A 17,066-nucleotide genomic window follows, 5' to 3' on the forward strand; every position below is an offset into this window, starting at 1 on the left:
CTCCAGGTAGGTTTAATTCAAGTAAGGAGCTCTGGCCTTGTCCTAAAGATCCCCTGCCAGACATTTGTCCAAGCGTTCATCATCCAAAATGGATATTTAACAGCCTACTTTACAACTGTGTTATTAATCCCATCATTACAGACAGAGGAATCACTTGAATTGTGTTTTTTTGTGGTAGCCTTGGAGGTCCTGCTGCGTTTACTGTCCTCGGGGCCACAGAAAGCCCATTTAAAGAGGAGCCTCATACAGCCGTGCCCAGCCCCCTCCCCCAAGTGCGTTTTGGATCCTCCTGCGAGATGGAGGCCTTGGGAGGCCGGACTCAGCTTCAGGCTCCTTTCCCAGCGTTACTCCAGAGAAGACCCATTGAGCAGCACAAGGCATGGCTGATGCAAGCCTGGCTGGAGGACCTCCCAGAGAGGGCAGGAGGCCTTTTTCACTGGTCTGCAGCACTGAAAGAGTTGGATTCACAGAGCCCTTTGCTGGAGAGGCTGAGCCACACGGGGGGGGGGTGTGTGTGGAAGAGGCAAGGCTTTCTTCTAGCAGGATAGGCAACCCCTGGGGAAAGCCCTGCAGCTGAAGTCTGAGACGGTCTTCTTGGAAGTAAGGCATGGGGGTGTTTGGAGATTCTGTAAAGGATCAAGGCTGGGATCCTTCTCAGGTCTGAACAAGGCTGAGCACAGCCAGGAGAGATGAAAACTTATCTATGGCTGGGAATCCGAGGAATGGGGTCATAGATTCTCTGCCTAAATCTATTTAAAGGCCCGTATTATCTAGCCAGGAAAGGTTTGGGAAGAACTAGACAAGAGATTCCAGTCAGGTGCTTTTCCCATTGACATTTCGGGGGCCACGGCTAGGGGGGGTGTTCTCCATTGCACGTATCTATCGGGCAATACAGCTGTCAGGATCAGTCAACTAACGGCTTCGTGGGCAGCTGCATTTTGCACCACCTGCAATTTCCGTGGCAGGGTCAAGGGTAGCCCCACGTAGAGCAATTTGTAGTAGTCCAGCCTGGAGGTGATGGTCACGTGGATCACTGTGGCAAGGGCTTCCGGTGCCGGGAAGGGCACTAGTAGCTTTGTCGGTTGCAGATTGAAAATGCCCACTGGGTTACCTTTGTCATCTGAGCCTCTATTGACGTACAGACGGCAGAGCCACCCAGTCACGGCCTCCAGACACTTGGCCAACTCAGCTGGGGGCGTATTCTGCCAGCTGTCCATCAGCACATTGAACTGGATCTAACCGTCTCCTTCTGCAGCCTCTTCTGCAAGCGAATTTCTTCCCCCTCTAGACAACTCACCAGGTCGGCTGATGGAGTCTGGGTGTGGGGCAGGACCCATTTCTTGGTCTCTTCTCTTCCATCTCTTACCCCTCTCCCTCGCTGCCTTTTCAGACATTGGGTCAATCCCTGAAGATGGAAGCTACAATCCCTGAGGCGCAAGGAGCTCCTTCCGAGGAAGGCCAGAGGGTGCAGGCTGTGCAGGTGGAAGGTACATTCCCTGAGGAGGAAGGAGCTCACCTGGAGCAGGGGCAGGGGGTGCAGGCCGTGGAGCCTGTCCAAGATGCCCTCTCCTGCGGTAAGGACTCCTCGTGCCTGGATGTGATGGGGGCACACTGTGAGCCTGATGGGTGGAGAGTCCAGGTCAGGAAAAGAATTAAATGTTTCTTCACACAACAGAGAGTTGATTTGCATCCCTCAGTGGCCACTAACTGAGATGCTTCTAAAGGGAGAGGAGACATTAACGGAGGGCCATTCCCCCCATTATTTAAAATATTTATATTTGACCTCCCTTCTATAAGAGGTTGCTCCAAAGAGGACGGGTCGAGAAACCGCAGCATGGTTATTCAGGCAGGGGAATAAGGGGATTCTCCACCTTCCGGGGGAGCAGAGCTCTGAGGATCCGTGTCTGGGGCCCCAGAATGATGGAAAACATTGGCTTCCGTGGCCATCCTTACAAGGGCGGCTGGCAGGCTTCCCCAGGAGAGACCAGTCCAAGCAACATATATAGGAATTCTCCAGGCTATTCCAAATCAACAATGGATCTTTTTATTTATTTCTTTTTTAGTATTTAAAACTTTTTCAATCATCCAAAATCATCATAAGGGAAACAAATCCCAACCAAAATGGGTTCCTAGGTAAATAATGTCCCGTTTTCCCAAACGTCCTCAGTGATTGTGATCCTGTAAAAATGATAATGTTATAATAAATAATATAACCAAAATCACCGATTACCACCTAATTATAGCATTTAAATATCAGAACGTACCTTCATAATGTTGCCTGAATGTTTTCATTGCTCCATATTAATTATCACAGGGGCTCTCAGGTCATCATGCTCTTAGGTCTTGGCTAGACCAGGGGTAGTCAAACTGCGGCCCTCCAGATGTCCGTGGACTGCAATTCTAACCCATCCAGGAAGAAATGCGTGGGTGGGTTACAGTTCTCTCCGGGCTCAAGAAGGCGCTCCCCCACAGTTCTCGCTTCCCTGTGTGGGATGTTAGTGTCAAGAGCATTAATATCCAAGGTCATTGAAATAGACGCTGGTGGAACCCTCACTGTGTTAATACTGTTAATAAAATGTGTGGTATCCCTAAGTATACTGTTATTGTCAACTGGTAATAATGCCTTTACACGAAAGTCCAAACATTTGGCTACTGGTTCCAAAGCTGAGCCACACTGCGCTACAAGAGGCCTCTCTGGTACTGGAGTGACCTTTTTATGGATTTGAGGTAGAATGTAAAAGTGTGGCACTTTGTACTCGGATTTCAACAGGAATTCTGCCTCTGGTTTGGAAATGAAATCCAAACATAAACCTTCCTGGGGAGCTGCTTTAATGAGTCTAGATGTAGATGTAACTCTTTGCCAATCAATTCTTTTATACCGCTCTTCATTTGACAACTGTCTCATAACCTCCCTATGATATTCACACTTATCCATGACAACAATGCCTGCCTCCACCTTTATCTGCGTGTTTAATAATCATGTTCTGATCATTTTGTAGCTTGAAATTCTGCCCTGGTTAGATTGATTTTGTAATGTTTGTGTTGCAACTCTAAATCCTTAATATTTTTCCCTCCAAGAGAATTTTCCCTCCAAGAGGGCGGCTGGAGCAGTCATGAAATCAGACTGCTCCTGAAACTAAACAGGCCCAGCCCAAAAATAGCCGCCAAAAAGCAACCAGAATTGATCACTCTAAAAAAAGAAACAAAAACAAAAAGAACCCCACCAATTTAACTACAGATATCTGAAGAAACGCAAAAGAATCGAAACAACAAAACCACTACAAATAGAAACAAGAACAGATAAGAAGAACCAAAGAAAGAAAAACAGAAACGGTAAGAAAACCAACCAAAACAAAACAAACGAAAACAACAACGGCTGGCTAACAACAAAGCCCTCCGGGACTGCCATCAAGGACTGTGCTGGGGCTGCCTACTGACCATCTACCAAGCCTGAACAGCCCCACGGCCGGAGGAACCTGGAGCTTGCTGAGAACAGCCAGGGAGAGCCGACCAGCAGATCCACTAGAGCGGCCTGTCAGCGTCGCTGCGGGAAACGGCCTGCTGCAGAGGGACCCTCCTGCAGCCGCCCAAGCGGAGCCGGACTTCAGCCACAGCTGACCGCTGCTACTGTGCCACGCCCACCATCAGCACCGCGGCCACCACGTGAACGGGGCCGGACCCTCTGCTGCGGCTGTTCCACCGCCGAAGGTCGACAGGACGCCATTACCACGCTTCGCCTTCCATTCAAGCCCACAGCTGCTGCCCGATCAAAGCCAGGACCCCGCAGGAACGGAGCCTGGACCTCTACTGATTCCGTCTCGCCATAGCTGCGCCGTGTCCACCACCCGTGCCCAACCACCACCAAACAAAGCCTGACCCTCTGCTGCTGCTGCCTGCCCATCGCCGACCCTGCACTACAGCCGAGCGACAAGGAAAAGAAGCAAACAGAAAAGAAAGAAGAAGGAAAGGAAAAGGAACACTCACCTGCAGAACAATAAAGAAAGAGAAGTACCAAGCCCTGGGGGGGGGGGGAAACGGGACTTGCCATAAGTATCCCATCTGTAGGGGGGAGAGAAGAAGGTACAAACGGACCATTTATTTATTCTCAGAAGGGGGAAGGGAAATCAAACGGACTAACGAACTGAATAAGATTAATACCAAATCCTGGGGGGGGGGGGATTGCCATAAATATCCCATCTGCAGGGGGGAGGGAAGAAGGCACAAACAGACATTCTCAGAAGGGGGAAGGGAAATCAAACGGACTAACCGAGCTGACTAAGGTTGATGCCTATTTCAAAGGGGAGGGAAATTAGAAATTAAGCAGGAAGAATTTAGGCGGGAAGAAAAAAGCGGGAAGAATTTAGGCGGGAAAAACTGTACAGACAGAAAACGGAGGGGAGGGGGAGAATAAGGGGAAAACTTCAAACAAACTAAGAGAAGAATCAAGTGGAAACATTGTGGTGTGCACAGAAAAGGGGAGGGGAAAAAAGAGGGGGGGAGGGAAAGAGCAGGGGTGGTGGTGGGGAATAGAAAAAGGAGAAAAATTTTTAAAAGGGAGGGAAAGAGACAACAATCTATGCACAGGAATTATAAAAAAAGGGAGAAGAATTAACCCCCAACCCTCAACCTAACGACAACCCATCTGACCATTGACTGACCCCAAATTAAATTAACACCTTACCCATCTACCCATCCGAACAATTATCATCAACTGATCTACCACAACCCCACCATCAATTTAACTATCCCAAACCCACCCAAAACAATTAATTCCACCAATTAATCAACTAAATCCTAAAATTGAACTACCCAAACCCACCCCAAAACAATCAATTCTACCAAACAATCAATTATATCAACTAATTGAACTACCCAACTATCGCCTGAACTACCCAAGCCACCCCAAATCAATCAACTCCACCAACCAATTGAACTACCCAACTACCAACTGAACCACCCAAACCCACCCCAATCAACCAATTCTAACAACTAATTAATTCAGACCATACCTAACAACCCACCCTCCACTTGCCAAACAACGCTAACTGTCCAACCCAATTCCACCCAACCCACAAACATCCAGTCCCAAATCACAACATGAAATAACACAGAGGCCACACATACACCACACACCCTGGACTGGGCAACCCTGAGGTGCCGCAACAGGCGATCGGGGCTACCCCTCCAGATACACATCCTACACATAGCACATAACTGTCACAATTGGAACTGGGAAGTCCTGAGAGGCTATAAATAGCGATCGGGACCAACCTTCCACAGATACACAAAACCCTACACCTACATTAGAAACCAGCAATAAGCACAGAACCAGGGTGGGCAACAACCCTAGCTAAACTGCAAAACCAAGAACTAAAACCAACAGTGTCCATGGAGCCCATCATATTTGAAAGAACGGAGGAAGGGGAGAAAGCGGGGGCCCTGAAAGGGTCAGGGATCCCAACAATAAGGGGCAGAGGCAGAGACAGCGGATGGCGGCGACCAAGGGGCCCGGAAATCAACCATACACGGGCTCCCTCCAGACTCCGCCCCATCCCTCGCGACACTAGGGTGGAGGCAAAGGTGAATAACCCGCCTCTGACACTGATGCTGTGCAACGCCAGGTCAATAAACAACAAAACCTCTACCCTGCAAAACTATTTTGCAGAGCAAAGAGTGGACCTGGCGTTCGTGACAGAAACCTGGACCAGGAAAGGCGAAACAGTCGCCCTCAAAGATCTAGCCCCTGCCGGGTTTTCTGTCCTCCACCAGTCCCGGACAGCGGGGCGGGGAGGAGGGGTGGCAATCCTGATCCGAGAGGCTTTCTCCTTCAGGGCCCTTCCTGCGCCATCAATACCAGGCATTGAATGTGTTGGCCTCGGATGGGGATCAACCGAGAGCGTGGCCATTTGGTTAGTGTACCGCGCGCCCAATGCACCACCAGATGCCCTGCCTGCCCTGCTAGAGGCGGTGGCGGCCTGGACGCTACAGTTTCCCAGTCTATTAGTCCTGGGGGACTTTAACGTCCATGCTGAGCTGCCGTCTTCTAGAACTGGGCAGGACCTAGTGTCAACCATGGCGACACTAGGGCTCTCGCAGTTTGTTGTTGGCCCCACCCACCAAGCAGGTCACACCCTGGATCTTATTTTCGGCGTAGGTCTGAATGTGGATCTGGTCACGGCAACTGCCGTGCCATGGTCAGACCACTATGCCCTGAAGGCTCGGCTATGGCTACCACTCCCACCTCAGTTGGGCGCCGAGCAAATTTTAGCTCGCCCGCGGAGACTTATGGATCCAATTGGATTCCTGAATGCTCTGCGGGAGCCAATGCCTCCTGGCACTTCTCTCAATGGCCTGGTCAGCGACTGGCATGACAGACTGCTGGCTGCCATTGATGAGATAGCCCCCCGACGCCCTCTCCGGCCCCGTCTCAAGCGGGCCCCCTGGTACACCGAGGAGCTTCGCAACAAGAAACGGGAACTGAGACGGCTAGAGCGAGTTTGGAGGAAGACTCGTGACGAAGCCTCGAGAACATCTTATAGAATGCAGATGAAGGCCTATGAGATGGCGGTGAAGTCAGTGAAACGCAATTTTTACTCGGCTACCATCGCATCCGCAGACTCACGCCCGGCTCAATTGTTTAAGGTAGTTCGGTCTCTTACTGCCCTGGCTGAAGGGCAACAAAACAGTAGCAAATTGGATATCAGCTGTGAGGCATTTGCGAGTCATTTTGCGGATAAAATCTCGACACTCCGCCATGACCTCCCTCCAACCTTAGATATAGAAAGTGAACTAGAGGCCCCTTGGCCGTCTTTGGAGAATACCTTGAGTAACTTCAGACGACTCACGCTGACCGAAGTGGACAGGATACTAGCAACAGCGAGGCCAACCACATGCCCACTAGACCCTTGCCCATCCTGGCTCCTAAGAACAGCGGACATAAGGATAAAGGGCCCCCTCCGGGAGATAATCAATCTATCTCTCACAACGGGAGAATTCCCGGAGGGACTAAAAGAGGCTGTGGTACGCCCACTGCTGAAAAAAACATCCTTAGACCCGCGAGAGCCCAACAACTATCGACCCGTCTCGCATTTAGCGTTTCTGGGGAAGATGATTGAAAGGGCTGTCGCAAACCAACTAACAGAGTACCTGGAAGAAGCTTCGGTCCTAGACCCATCCCAGTCAGGCTTCCGGCCTGGCCATGGGGTAGAGACAGCGCTAGTCGCCCTGACGGATGACCTCCGTCGCCAGTTGGACCGAGGCGGGTCGGCACTGCTGATATTATTAGACCTCTCAGCAGCGTTCGACACAGTCGATCATGAGCTTCTAGCTCGCCGCCTCACCGATGCCGGAATACGAGAGACAGCCCTCCAATGGCTGATCTCCTTCCTCCGGGATCGTAGACAGAGGGTTGCAATTGGAGACAAAACATCAGACCGTCGTCAACTTACTTGTGGAGTCCCACAAGGAGCGGTCCTCTCTCCTATCCTATTCAATATCTTTATGCGCCCTCTCGCACAACTGGTTCGGAGGTTTGGGCTGGGTTGTCATCAATATGCCGATGACACCCAGCTCTTCCTCCTGATGGATGGCCGCCCTGACTCCCCCCCAGAAGCATTAGCCAGCTGCCTGGAAGCAGTGACGAGATGGCTGAAGCAGAGTCGTCTGAAGCTCAATCCTTCAAAGACGGAGGTCCTGTGGCTGGGTAGGAAGGGCCCATGCGAGGAAGCGTGCCTGCCTGCCCTGGATGGAGTACAGCTCTCCACGGCTCACTCCGCCAGGAACCTAGGCGTGATTCTGGATACTTCCCTTACAATGGAAGCCCAGATCACAAAGGTAGCGCGGCTGGCATTTTACCATCTCCGCCAAGCCAAACTACTAGCGCCCTACCTGGCCCCGGAACACCTAGCCACAGTGATCCATGCGACGGTCACCTCTAGACTGGACTTCTGTAACTCGCTCTACGCAGGCCTGCCCTTAGCCTTGACCCGGAAACTACAGCTGGTCCAAAACGCAGCGGCCAGGATCCTCACAGCAACACCGTGGAGGTCCCACATCCGGCCCATTCTCCACCAACTGCAGTGGTTGCCAGTTGAATTCCGGATCAGACTAAAGGTTCTGGTAATTACCTTCAAGGCCATTCACGGTCAGGGCCCAGTGTACCTGAGGGACCGCCTCCCCGCCTATGCCCCTAAAAGAGCTCTGCGCTCCACCGCCACCAACCGGCTAATGGTCCCTGGCCCTAAAGAAGTCCGCCTGGTCTCGACCAGGGCCAGAGCATTCTCTGTACTGGCCCCCACCTGGTGGAATGAGCTCCCGGAGGAGATCAGGGCCCTGACGGAGCTTAAACAGTTCCGCAGGGCCTGCAAAAAGGAGCTCCTCCACCAGGCATTTGGTTGAGACCAGGCACAACCAACAGCGAATGAAGGGCCCCCGCTCCCCCTTTCCCCCCATCTCCCCCCTCTCTCCCCCCTTCCTCCCAGAACTCCACCAGAGCGCTCTGGACCTGTTGTGGTATTGCACCGTTCCATCGTTATATTATTTTATTATACTGTTATACTGTTACATTATTCTGTTATATGGTTACAACCACTGTTATTATTTACTGTATGTTTTAACGAAGACTGTTTCATGTATCGTTGGTTAGTTTTAATGTAAACCGCCCTGAGCCTTCGGGGAGGGCGGTATATAAATCTAAATAAATAAATAAAAATAAATAAATATCCCTTAATACTATTTTCTCAGAGGTGTAAGTCTCATGAGATTCCCGGGTGGGGATCAATTCGGATTTGATTCGAAACCTAATCTGAGCAATTTGACCAGTGTTGGAAAAATAATTCTTCAACTTTAATGATCATACTAATTTAAATAAGTTAACTCTGGTGCGCAGTGCATTGTATTTGTAAAGGTAGGTAAAGGTCTCCCCTGTGCAAGCACCGAATCATGTCTGACCCTTGGGGTGACGCCCTCCAGCGTTTTCATGGCAGACTCAAGACGGGGTGGTTTGCCAGTGCCTTCCCCAGTCATTACCCTTTTACCCCCCAGCAAGCTGTATTGTGGAACAAATGACAACCCCTTATTTAATACAGCCTGTTGTACCCCTGACAAAGGGCGCTTAGATGAATTAAAAACTATTTCTGTCTCCCTCGTCTCCTGCCCCTTGGAACAGCCGATTGGAAATGTTTAGTGCTTAGGTGTGGCTAATTGAGACCTAAGAGCATGATGAGCTGAGAGGGAATCAGGGCCACAGTGTGCAGCGCGCATGCGCGGCCAAAATCGCTCATGCGCGGCACTTTGGTGCATGGCCGAAAGAGCCATGGATGTGCGATTTCGGCTGCGCATCGCGCCGCGCATGCCTGCTGCGCGGGCGGGGCACACATGCACGTTCTGCGGGCAGGGCAGTTGCCCCGCCGGTCCCCAGCCGGAAAAAGGTTGGGGACCACTGGTGTACAGGATCACAATCACTGAGGAAGTTTGGGAAAACGGGATATTATTGATTTAGAAACCCATTTTGGTTGTGATTTATTTCTGTTATGATTTTGGATGGTTTTGATTTATAAAAAGAAGAAATAAAAAGATCCATTATTGATTTGGAATAGCCTGGACAATCTTAAAACCGCCCGCGGCGCCGCAGACTAAATGATTCGCTAAGGCTGGGCGGGAGGAGTTAGGGCGGGCTCTGTCTGTGTTGAGGAAGGGTGCCAATTGGCCCCTTCCTCCGGACTGACAATCGGAGGAAGGGGCCAACTCTGATTGTCCGCCCGCTGCCAAGGGAGCTCCCTTGCCAGTGGCCTGACGCGTCGGGAGGCTCAAAGCACCTCCTACTCATCAGGCCGCCGGTACGCCGCCAGTTGTGAGCCGCGCACAGCACGGCTCACCGTGACCCCCTTGCTCGGGGGCCGCGCACTGCCCCGCTAGCACCCGCTGTATTTCAGGTATAGCGGGCTTGATTACTAGTTCCTATATATTTTGTTTGGATTGGAGTTACCCAAAGGAACTGATGTTTCGCTAGGATTCTAGAGGAAAAAAGCTGCTGGCATAGGCATGTTGGCTAAATTCTGGCATCATGAGGAGCTTTGGGAAGGGGCTTTGGGAGGGGCTTCCCACAGATCTGGTGGCCTGTTAATGTTGTCTCTGGATGAAAACGCCGTTGTGAAATTCCCAAGCCTTTACACACTCATAAAACTCATTATGAGAGTCCATTCAATAGCTCCCAATAAACGACTTGGTGAAGAAAATCTCTTTGTTGAAAGTATAATGAACAAGGGACCTCTGAATTGTTGCTAAGACTGACAAATTGTGGGCCTGTTCTTGCATCATATCAGAGACCACTCAGTCCCCCTGAGCCTCAGTCTGGGGGCAAATTACTCCAGAATCTTTTCTTCCAGTGTTAATCCCAAAAATGAAAGTTGGGCAGGCCCAGCCAGAGCCTTAGGGTCAAAGAAATAACCTGTTCCCAGTCCAAAGATTAATGGCTCATGCAGTCCACGTGAACTCTCTGTGTACTTTATGCAAGCTATTGCTGCAACGACCTTAACTCCTGTATTTAATTACACAAAAATGTATAAAGACCAAAGGTAGATAAAAAGACAGGGCAAAAGCTTGTGGGTACATGATTTTGACACTTTCCCATTACACTTTCCTTGAGTGTCCAGATGTGCTCCAGTTACGTCTGGGTCTAATGTGACGGTGACATTTCATGCGACATCAATTCCAGCCCCCATTTTCCTTCCCCCCAGAACAGACACAGATTTCATGGAAGTCTGAAATACGTTGGAAGCGGAACAAACATGCCAACCCCCTTCCTTCTTCCTTTGTCTTACAACCAGGCAGAGAGGTTCCGCTGAGCTGTCGTCTGTTCCGAAATGGGGAAAGGGCTGCATCCCATCCAGGCCAGGTAGGAGGGACAGGCCGGGCCCAGCCTCCTTTCTCAGGGGGCCTCTTGTGCCTGCATCTGTCCAAGGGGTCCGGGGGAGATCCTCTGAATGCCGTTCCCTTTGCCCAAGCCAAGCCGGGCATCCTCTGCCTTCCCTCCCCTTGTGCCATCTCTGCCTGGTGTGCAGGGAAATCTGCTTTTCCTTTCAGCCTCCCTTCTCCTTTGAGGACGTATACGTCTCCTTCTCCGAGGCAGAATGGGCCCTGCTGGATCCGGGCCAGAGAGCTCTGCACAGGGAAGTCATGCTGGAGAACTGTGAGAGTGTGGCCCTTCTGGGTAAGGACCTTTCCTAGGAGTCAAAGGGGCAAATTGCCGTCATTGTGGTGAAACATGAAGCAATATATTTAAGGGAAATACAGCATTTTGAGGATGGTCTTATAACTTGTGGAGGGGCTCCTGCTCCCTGGCAGTGCCTGTTCCTGGCATGCAGAAGGCCGCAGGTTCAATCCCCAGCATCTCCAGTTAAAAGGGTCGGGTAGGCGTTGAAGGGAAAGGCCCCTGCCGGAGACCCTCAAGATCTGATGCTGGACTGAGGAGGCGAGATTGTGGAGGGGACCAGATCCTTACTTCACTGTTGCCAGCGTTTACCACGCAGCCTTCCACCGCCTTGGGGATCCCCAACGTCCACACTGCCTGTGACTGGGAAGGGATCCCTTTTAATTGGTAATTTATTGTCATTTATTTACAGTCCACCTTTTTCACTGAGATGCCAGGCAGATTCCAGGCAGAAAGGGCAGAACCAGAAATTTGCCACTAAAACACCTACCTGCTCACAGCTGTCCTTGGACTTGGTTCCCATTAATGCACCCAATGAATAATTATCCTGCCTTTAATCAATATTCTTTACTTAGGTTTAAGACTCACCTGGGAGATTAGAGAAAAACAAATGCTAAAAATAGCCCCTTCTTTGCGGTGTTGGAAATAGGAACAGACCAGTTTGAAGTGAATGATTCTGACAAAGGTGAAGTCTTTCCCTGATTTACAAATCTTCAGAATTTTGTTGGAGGCAGAGAGGGAGTTCGCTCAGGCCCTGTGCCGTTCCTGCTCCCCCCCCCCCACACCCTCCCTCTCTTTCTGCAAAGGAGGCGAGATGTTCCAGAGAGGCTGTGGGGGGGAAGGAGAGTGGCATTGCACCCAAGGGAAGGCTGCAGAGTTCCTCAAGGGAATGCCATGAGCAGAGCTCATTCCCAAAGGAAGGGGCTCAGAGTGAGCTTTCCTCCCAGTCTTGTCAAGGGAAGGGGCGAGGAATAGCCAAAGGGGATCTCTGTTTCCCTTCTGAGCAACATTTCAGATCTCGAGGCTCAGAAACTCCAGAGGAAGACCTCAGGTGTGGCTCTTGAGGGAGTGAGGGAGTCTTAAATGCTAGCAGTTTTGGGAAAGGTGGAGGGGTAGTTAAGGTCAGCCAAGCTGGATGAGGCCGAAGGGCCATCAGTTCTTTCCTGATACAGCCACATAGATGCCTTTGCACCTGGCCAGACACCCCACCCCAGGCGCTAACAGGATCTCTCTGTTTATTCCAGGAGTGGAAGATCAGGGGAACGGAGAGGGTGAGGAACTCCATCAGCAAATGACAAGAAGAATTAACATTGAAGAATTAAAAGAAAACGTCAGGATCCAAGACAGGCCTAACTCAAAGAAAATTGTCCCTATGGGTGAGAAGCGAAGTATGAGAACATTTAATGTACGTTTTCCGAAGCACAGTATAATGAATTCAAATAAACCGATTCAAAGTAAAAAGTACTTCAGAAATAGATCACAGCTTCTTGTACACCAAATAAAACACAATGGGAAGAAAACTTTTAAAAGTTCAGAGTGTGGAAACAGATTATGTCAAAACAGCGCTCATCAATACCATCGGAAAACTCATACAGGGGAGAAGCCTTTTGAATGCTCAGAGTGTGGAAAGAGATTCACTCAGAGTGGCAGTCTTAAATGCCATCTGAAAACCCACACCGGGGAGAAGCCTTTCGAATGCTTGGAGTGTGGAAGGAGATTCACTTGCAACAGCAATCTTCAACGCCACGTGAAAACCCATACAGGGGAGAAGCCTTTTGAATGCTCAGAGTGTGGAAGGAGATTCCGTCACAGCAACAGTCTTCAATACCATTGGAAAACCCATACAGGGGAGAAGCCTTTTGAATGCTCAGAGTGTGGAAGGAGATTCCGTCACACCTACAGTCTTCAATGCCATCGGAAAACCCATACAGGGGAGAAGCCTTTTGAATGCTCAGCATGTGGAAGGAGATTCACTAGCAACAGCTATCTTCAACGCCACGTGAAAACCCACACAGGGGAGAAGCCTTTTGAATGCTCGGAGTGTGGAAGGAGATTCCGTCAGAGCAGCGGTCTTCAATACCATCAGAAAACCCATACAGGGGAGAAGCCTTTTGAATGCTCAGCATGTGGAAGGAGATTCACTAGCAACAGCCATCTTCAATGGCACCTGAAAACACACACAGAGAAACCTTTTGAATGCTCGGAGTGTGGAAGGAGATTCCATGAGAGCAGCAGTTTCCAACAACATCAAAAAATCCACACAGGCGAGAAGCCTTTTGAATGCTCAGAGTGTGGAAAGAGATTCACTTGGTCTACCAGTCTTCAGTACCATCTGAGAACCCACACAGGGGAGAAGCCTTTTAAATGCTCAGAGTGTGGAAAGAGATTCACTGGCAACAGCCATCTTCAACAACATCTGAAAATCCACACAGGGGAGAAGCCTTTTGAATGCTCAGAGTGTGGAAAGAGATTCCGTAAGAACTATGGTCTTCAGTCCCATCTGAGAAGCCATGCAGGGGAGAAGCCTTTTGAATGCTCAGAGTGTGGAAAGAGATTCCGTCAGAGGTGCAGACTTAAACGCCATCTGAAAATCCACACAGGGGAGAAGCCTTTTGAATGCTCAGAGTGTGGAAAGAGATTCCATCAGAGCAGCCATCTTCAACGCCATCTGAAAATCCACACAGGGGAGAAGCCTTTCGAATGCTCAGAGTGTGGAAAGAGATTCATTCACAGCCGCTATCTTAAGTGCCACCTGAAAACCCACACGGGAAAAGCCTATTAAATATTTGGTGCCTGGAAAAATGGTTATTCAGAATTTCAGTCTCAGAGAACTTACACAGTGAAGAAGCCTTTTGAACGCTCACAGTGTGGAAATAGATTCTATCAGAGTAATCGTCTTCAACTCCATTGAAAACCTATGCAGGGGAGAAGCCATTTGAATGCTCAGAGTTTGGAGAGAGATTCAGCTTTGATCGCCATCTTCAGCAGAGCCTAAGGACTATAGAATCATAGAATAATAGAGTTGGTACCTCTTGGGACATCTAGTACAACCCTCTGTACTATGCAGGACAATCATATCGCTCATCCACTAGATCCTGCTACCCCCGTGAAACTTCACAAAATCTGCCACTCAGATGGGTTTCCAGCCTGTGTTTAAAAATTTGCAAAGATGTACAGCCCACCATCTCCAGAGGAAGCCTGTTCCACTGAGAAACCGCTCTGAATGTTAGGAATGTCTTCCTGATTTTTAGACGGAATTTCTTTTGAATTTGAATTAATTTCATCCCATTGGTTCTGGTAAGTCCCTCTGGGGCAAGAGAGAACAACTCTGCTCCATCCTCCACATGGCAGCCTTTTAAATACTTGAAGATGGTTATCAGATCCCCTCTCAGTCGTCTCCTCCCCAGGCTAAACAGATCAAGCTCCCCCTGTTTTTCCTCCTACGTCTTGGTCTCCAAACCCCTCACCATCTTAGTTGCCCTCCTCTGGACCCCCTCCAGTTTGTCAACATCCCTCTTCAACTGCGGTGCCCAAAACTGAACACAGGACTCCATGGGAGGCCGAACCAGAGTAGAGACTAACATGGAAGAAACATTTTGGGAGCTCGTTGAGCTTGTTTGGAGGTTCTAGCTGGGGAGCGCAGCTATCGTATTCCCTTGACCGAAGAACGGTACGCTCCTTCTATCTGGGATGGTCGTCCTGTTCCACCGAGCGGCAGCTTAAGGAGGGACGCACAATGAGCGTTAGGGAGGTAGGAGACACCCGCCTAGCCAGCCAGGTCAGCTGAATCTACCCTTGCGATCAATGGGGTGACAGATGTCGCAGCCAGATCGCCCTCACAAAGGAGAACCAGATGAGATTCTGAAATTCTTAAAACCCCCTAGCATCCCGTAAATCAGTGGGCCCCAAGCTTTTTATCACCGGGGACCGGTCAACGCTTGACAATATTACTGAGAAAATTTAAAATGGACCAGATTTTACTCTTTTTGATTAAGAATCTCTATAGCAATAACTTTTGCCAAATATACAATAGATGGGAAACTCACGGCAGAAATACCCATAAATTTTGGAGTTAAGCAAGTTAAGCTGGTCACTTTAAAGAAGTAAATGGACAACCCCCTCTTGATATTGGGTCAAAACACACTTTCATGCAGCACCAAACTCCTTCAATCTCCTAGGCTACCCCTTTTTTTTTGGAGGCTGCAAATAAGAAGATCCTAGGGGAACTGCAGGGCGTTGGACTGGTTGTGTCTTCATGGGCTGTGGTGTAAAGGTCAAGGTATCCCCTGTGCAAGCACCGGGTCATGTCCGGGACCCTTGGGGTGACGCCCTCCAGCGTTTTCATGGCAGACTCATTACAGGGTAGCCTTGCCAGTGCCTTCCCCAGTCATTACCGTTTACCCCCAAGAGCTTTCCGACTGCATGTCTGCTGCCTTACCAGTCTGGCCACAAGAGGCTGTGGTGTACCTGACACTTTATATCACCTATTGATGGGGTGCCCTAGATTTCTCCAGTTGCAAAAATCACTAGCTAAATACTGGAGAAAACAGAAATGTCCTCGTGTAGACGAGAAGGACACCATGCATGAAATCCTGGGTGAAAGTGATCTGGAGATGGTCCGAGAAGTAGCCAAGGTATTGTTAACAATACAAAGGTTGAATTGCTTAAATCTGAACCCCGTTCCGGCTAAGAGCGGACCTCTGTGAGCCCACTGTGGACCGCGGATCGCGATATGGCCACCTTGTAACATTTGCGTGTTGCTGGGGATTGTGAATGTCGTTTGGTTGCGCTGTTTGGCTGTACCATTTTACCTTTTTAAAATCATTGTTATGCCAATAAAGGTACTCTGAGAGCTCGTTGTGTGGAAAGAGCATTCTTTTAGAGCATTAGAGAGCCCAGACGGAGGGAAATCCTTTTGAAGGGCCCGCGTAGAGATGGTAGAGATAGAAGGGCCAGCATGGAACTCTTTGGCAGCATCTAAGAACACACAGAGAGACGGAGAAACTATGGAACTGCTTAGTGCATGAAGAGAGTTTTCCTCTTATTTCACTCTTTCTGAAAGACAACAGACTCCATAAAGCATTCCTCCTCTACAAACTCTTGCAGAATGCTTGCATCTCCCCAGAAAATAAACCCTAACTAGGAAGAAATGGTAAAAGTTCTTGGCTGGCGGAAGGAACTTCAGCCACATTTGAAGCCCTCCAATCGATCTCACAGGAAGAAATTGCAGATGAGCTGTGCAATTACAGATGTGGAATCCCGGAGGAGTCCCCACAATGGAGGAACCTCCTAAATAATCCGTTGGTGGCAAGAGCTTGAGGCACAGACCAGATTTCCATGTCCTTCGGAGAATCCATAGAAGGGAGAAACATCCGTGTAGAAGAAGAGCTGCTTTTTGAATGCCCTGCTTTTCCCCACCAGATGGGACCTCAAAGCAGCTTAGATGCACCTTTTCCTTCCTCTCCCACAACAGACACCATGTGAGGTGGGGGCGGGTGCTGAGGGAGCTCCAAGAGAACTGTTCTGCAAGAACAGCTCTTAAGAGAACCGTGACTAGCCTAAGGTCACCCAGTTGTCTGAATGTCAAGCTGTGGGGAATGAACCCCAAGTCCCGAGAAGAGAGTTCACTGCTCTAAACCCATGTGCCACACCCACTCTACAGCTGAGGGTCTTCAAAAGCCAAGTGTTGGAGGTTCAGAAAAGCTCAGAAAGTAACTACACAAACTACACTGCCGTGGAGAGCAAGCCACGGGGGGGGGGGGGCTTCCCCTGACCCCTTGGCCCCCTTTCAAAGCCCATTTTTATAATGGGCTTTGATGCTAGTCAGAGTATATAACACAGGTATCTCTAATGCTCC

At 49.7% G+C, this 17,066-nt stretch overlaps 1 protein-coding gene across 1 annotated transcript in view; it reads left to right on the top strand.

Moving 5' to 3' along the window:
- Positions 1-17,066, top strand: part of LOC143833830 (uncharacterized) — a 59,501-nt gene that overhangs the window by 11,159 nt on the left and 31,276 nt on the right. The window contains 4 exon segments of the mRNA XM_077330054.1: positions 1,391-1,574; positions 10,737-10,894; positions 11,083-11,209; positions 12,454-13,982. Of these exon segments, the coding sequence (XP_077186169.1) occupies positions 1,391-1,574; positions 10,737-10,894; positions 11,083-11,209; positions 12,454-13,982 (1,998 nt within the window).

This window comes from Paroedura picta, chromosome 3, assembly GCF_049243985.1.
Source record: "Paroedura picta isolate Pp20150507F chromosome 3, Ppicta_v3.0, whole genome shotgun sequence".
In the NCBI taxonomy this organism is placed as follows: domain Eukaryota; kingdom Metazoa; phylum Chordata; class Lepidosauria; order Squamata; family Gekkonidae; genus Paroedura; species Paroedura picta.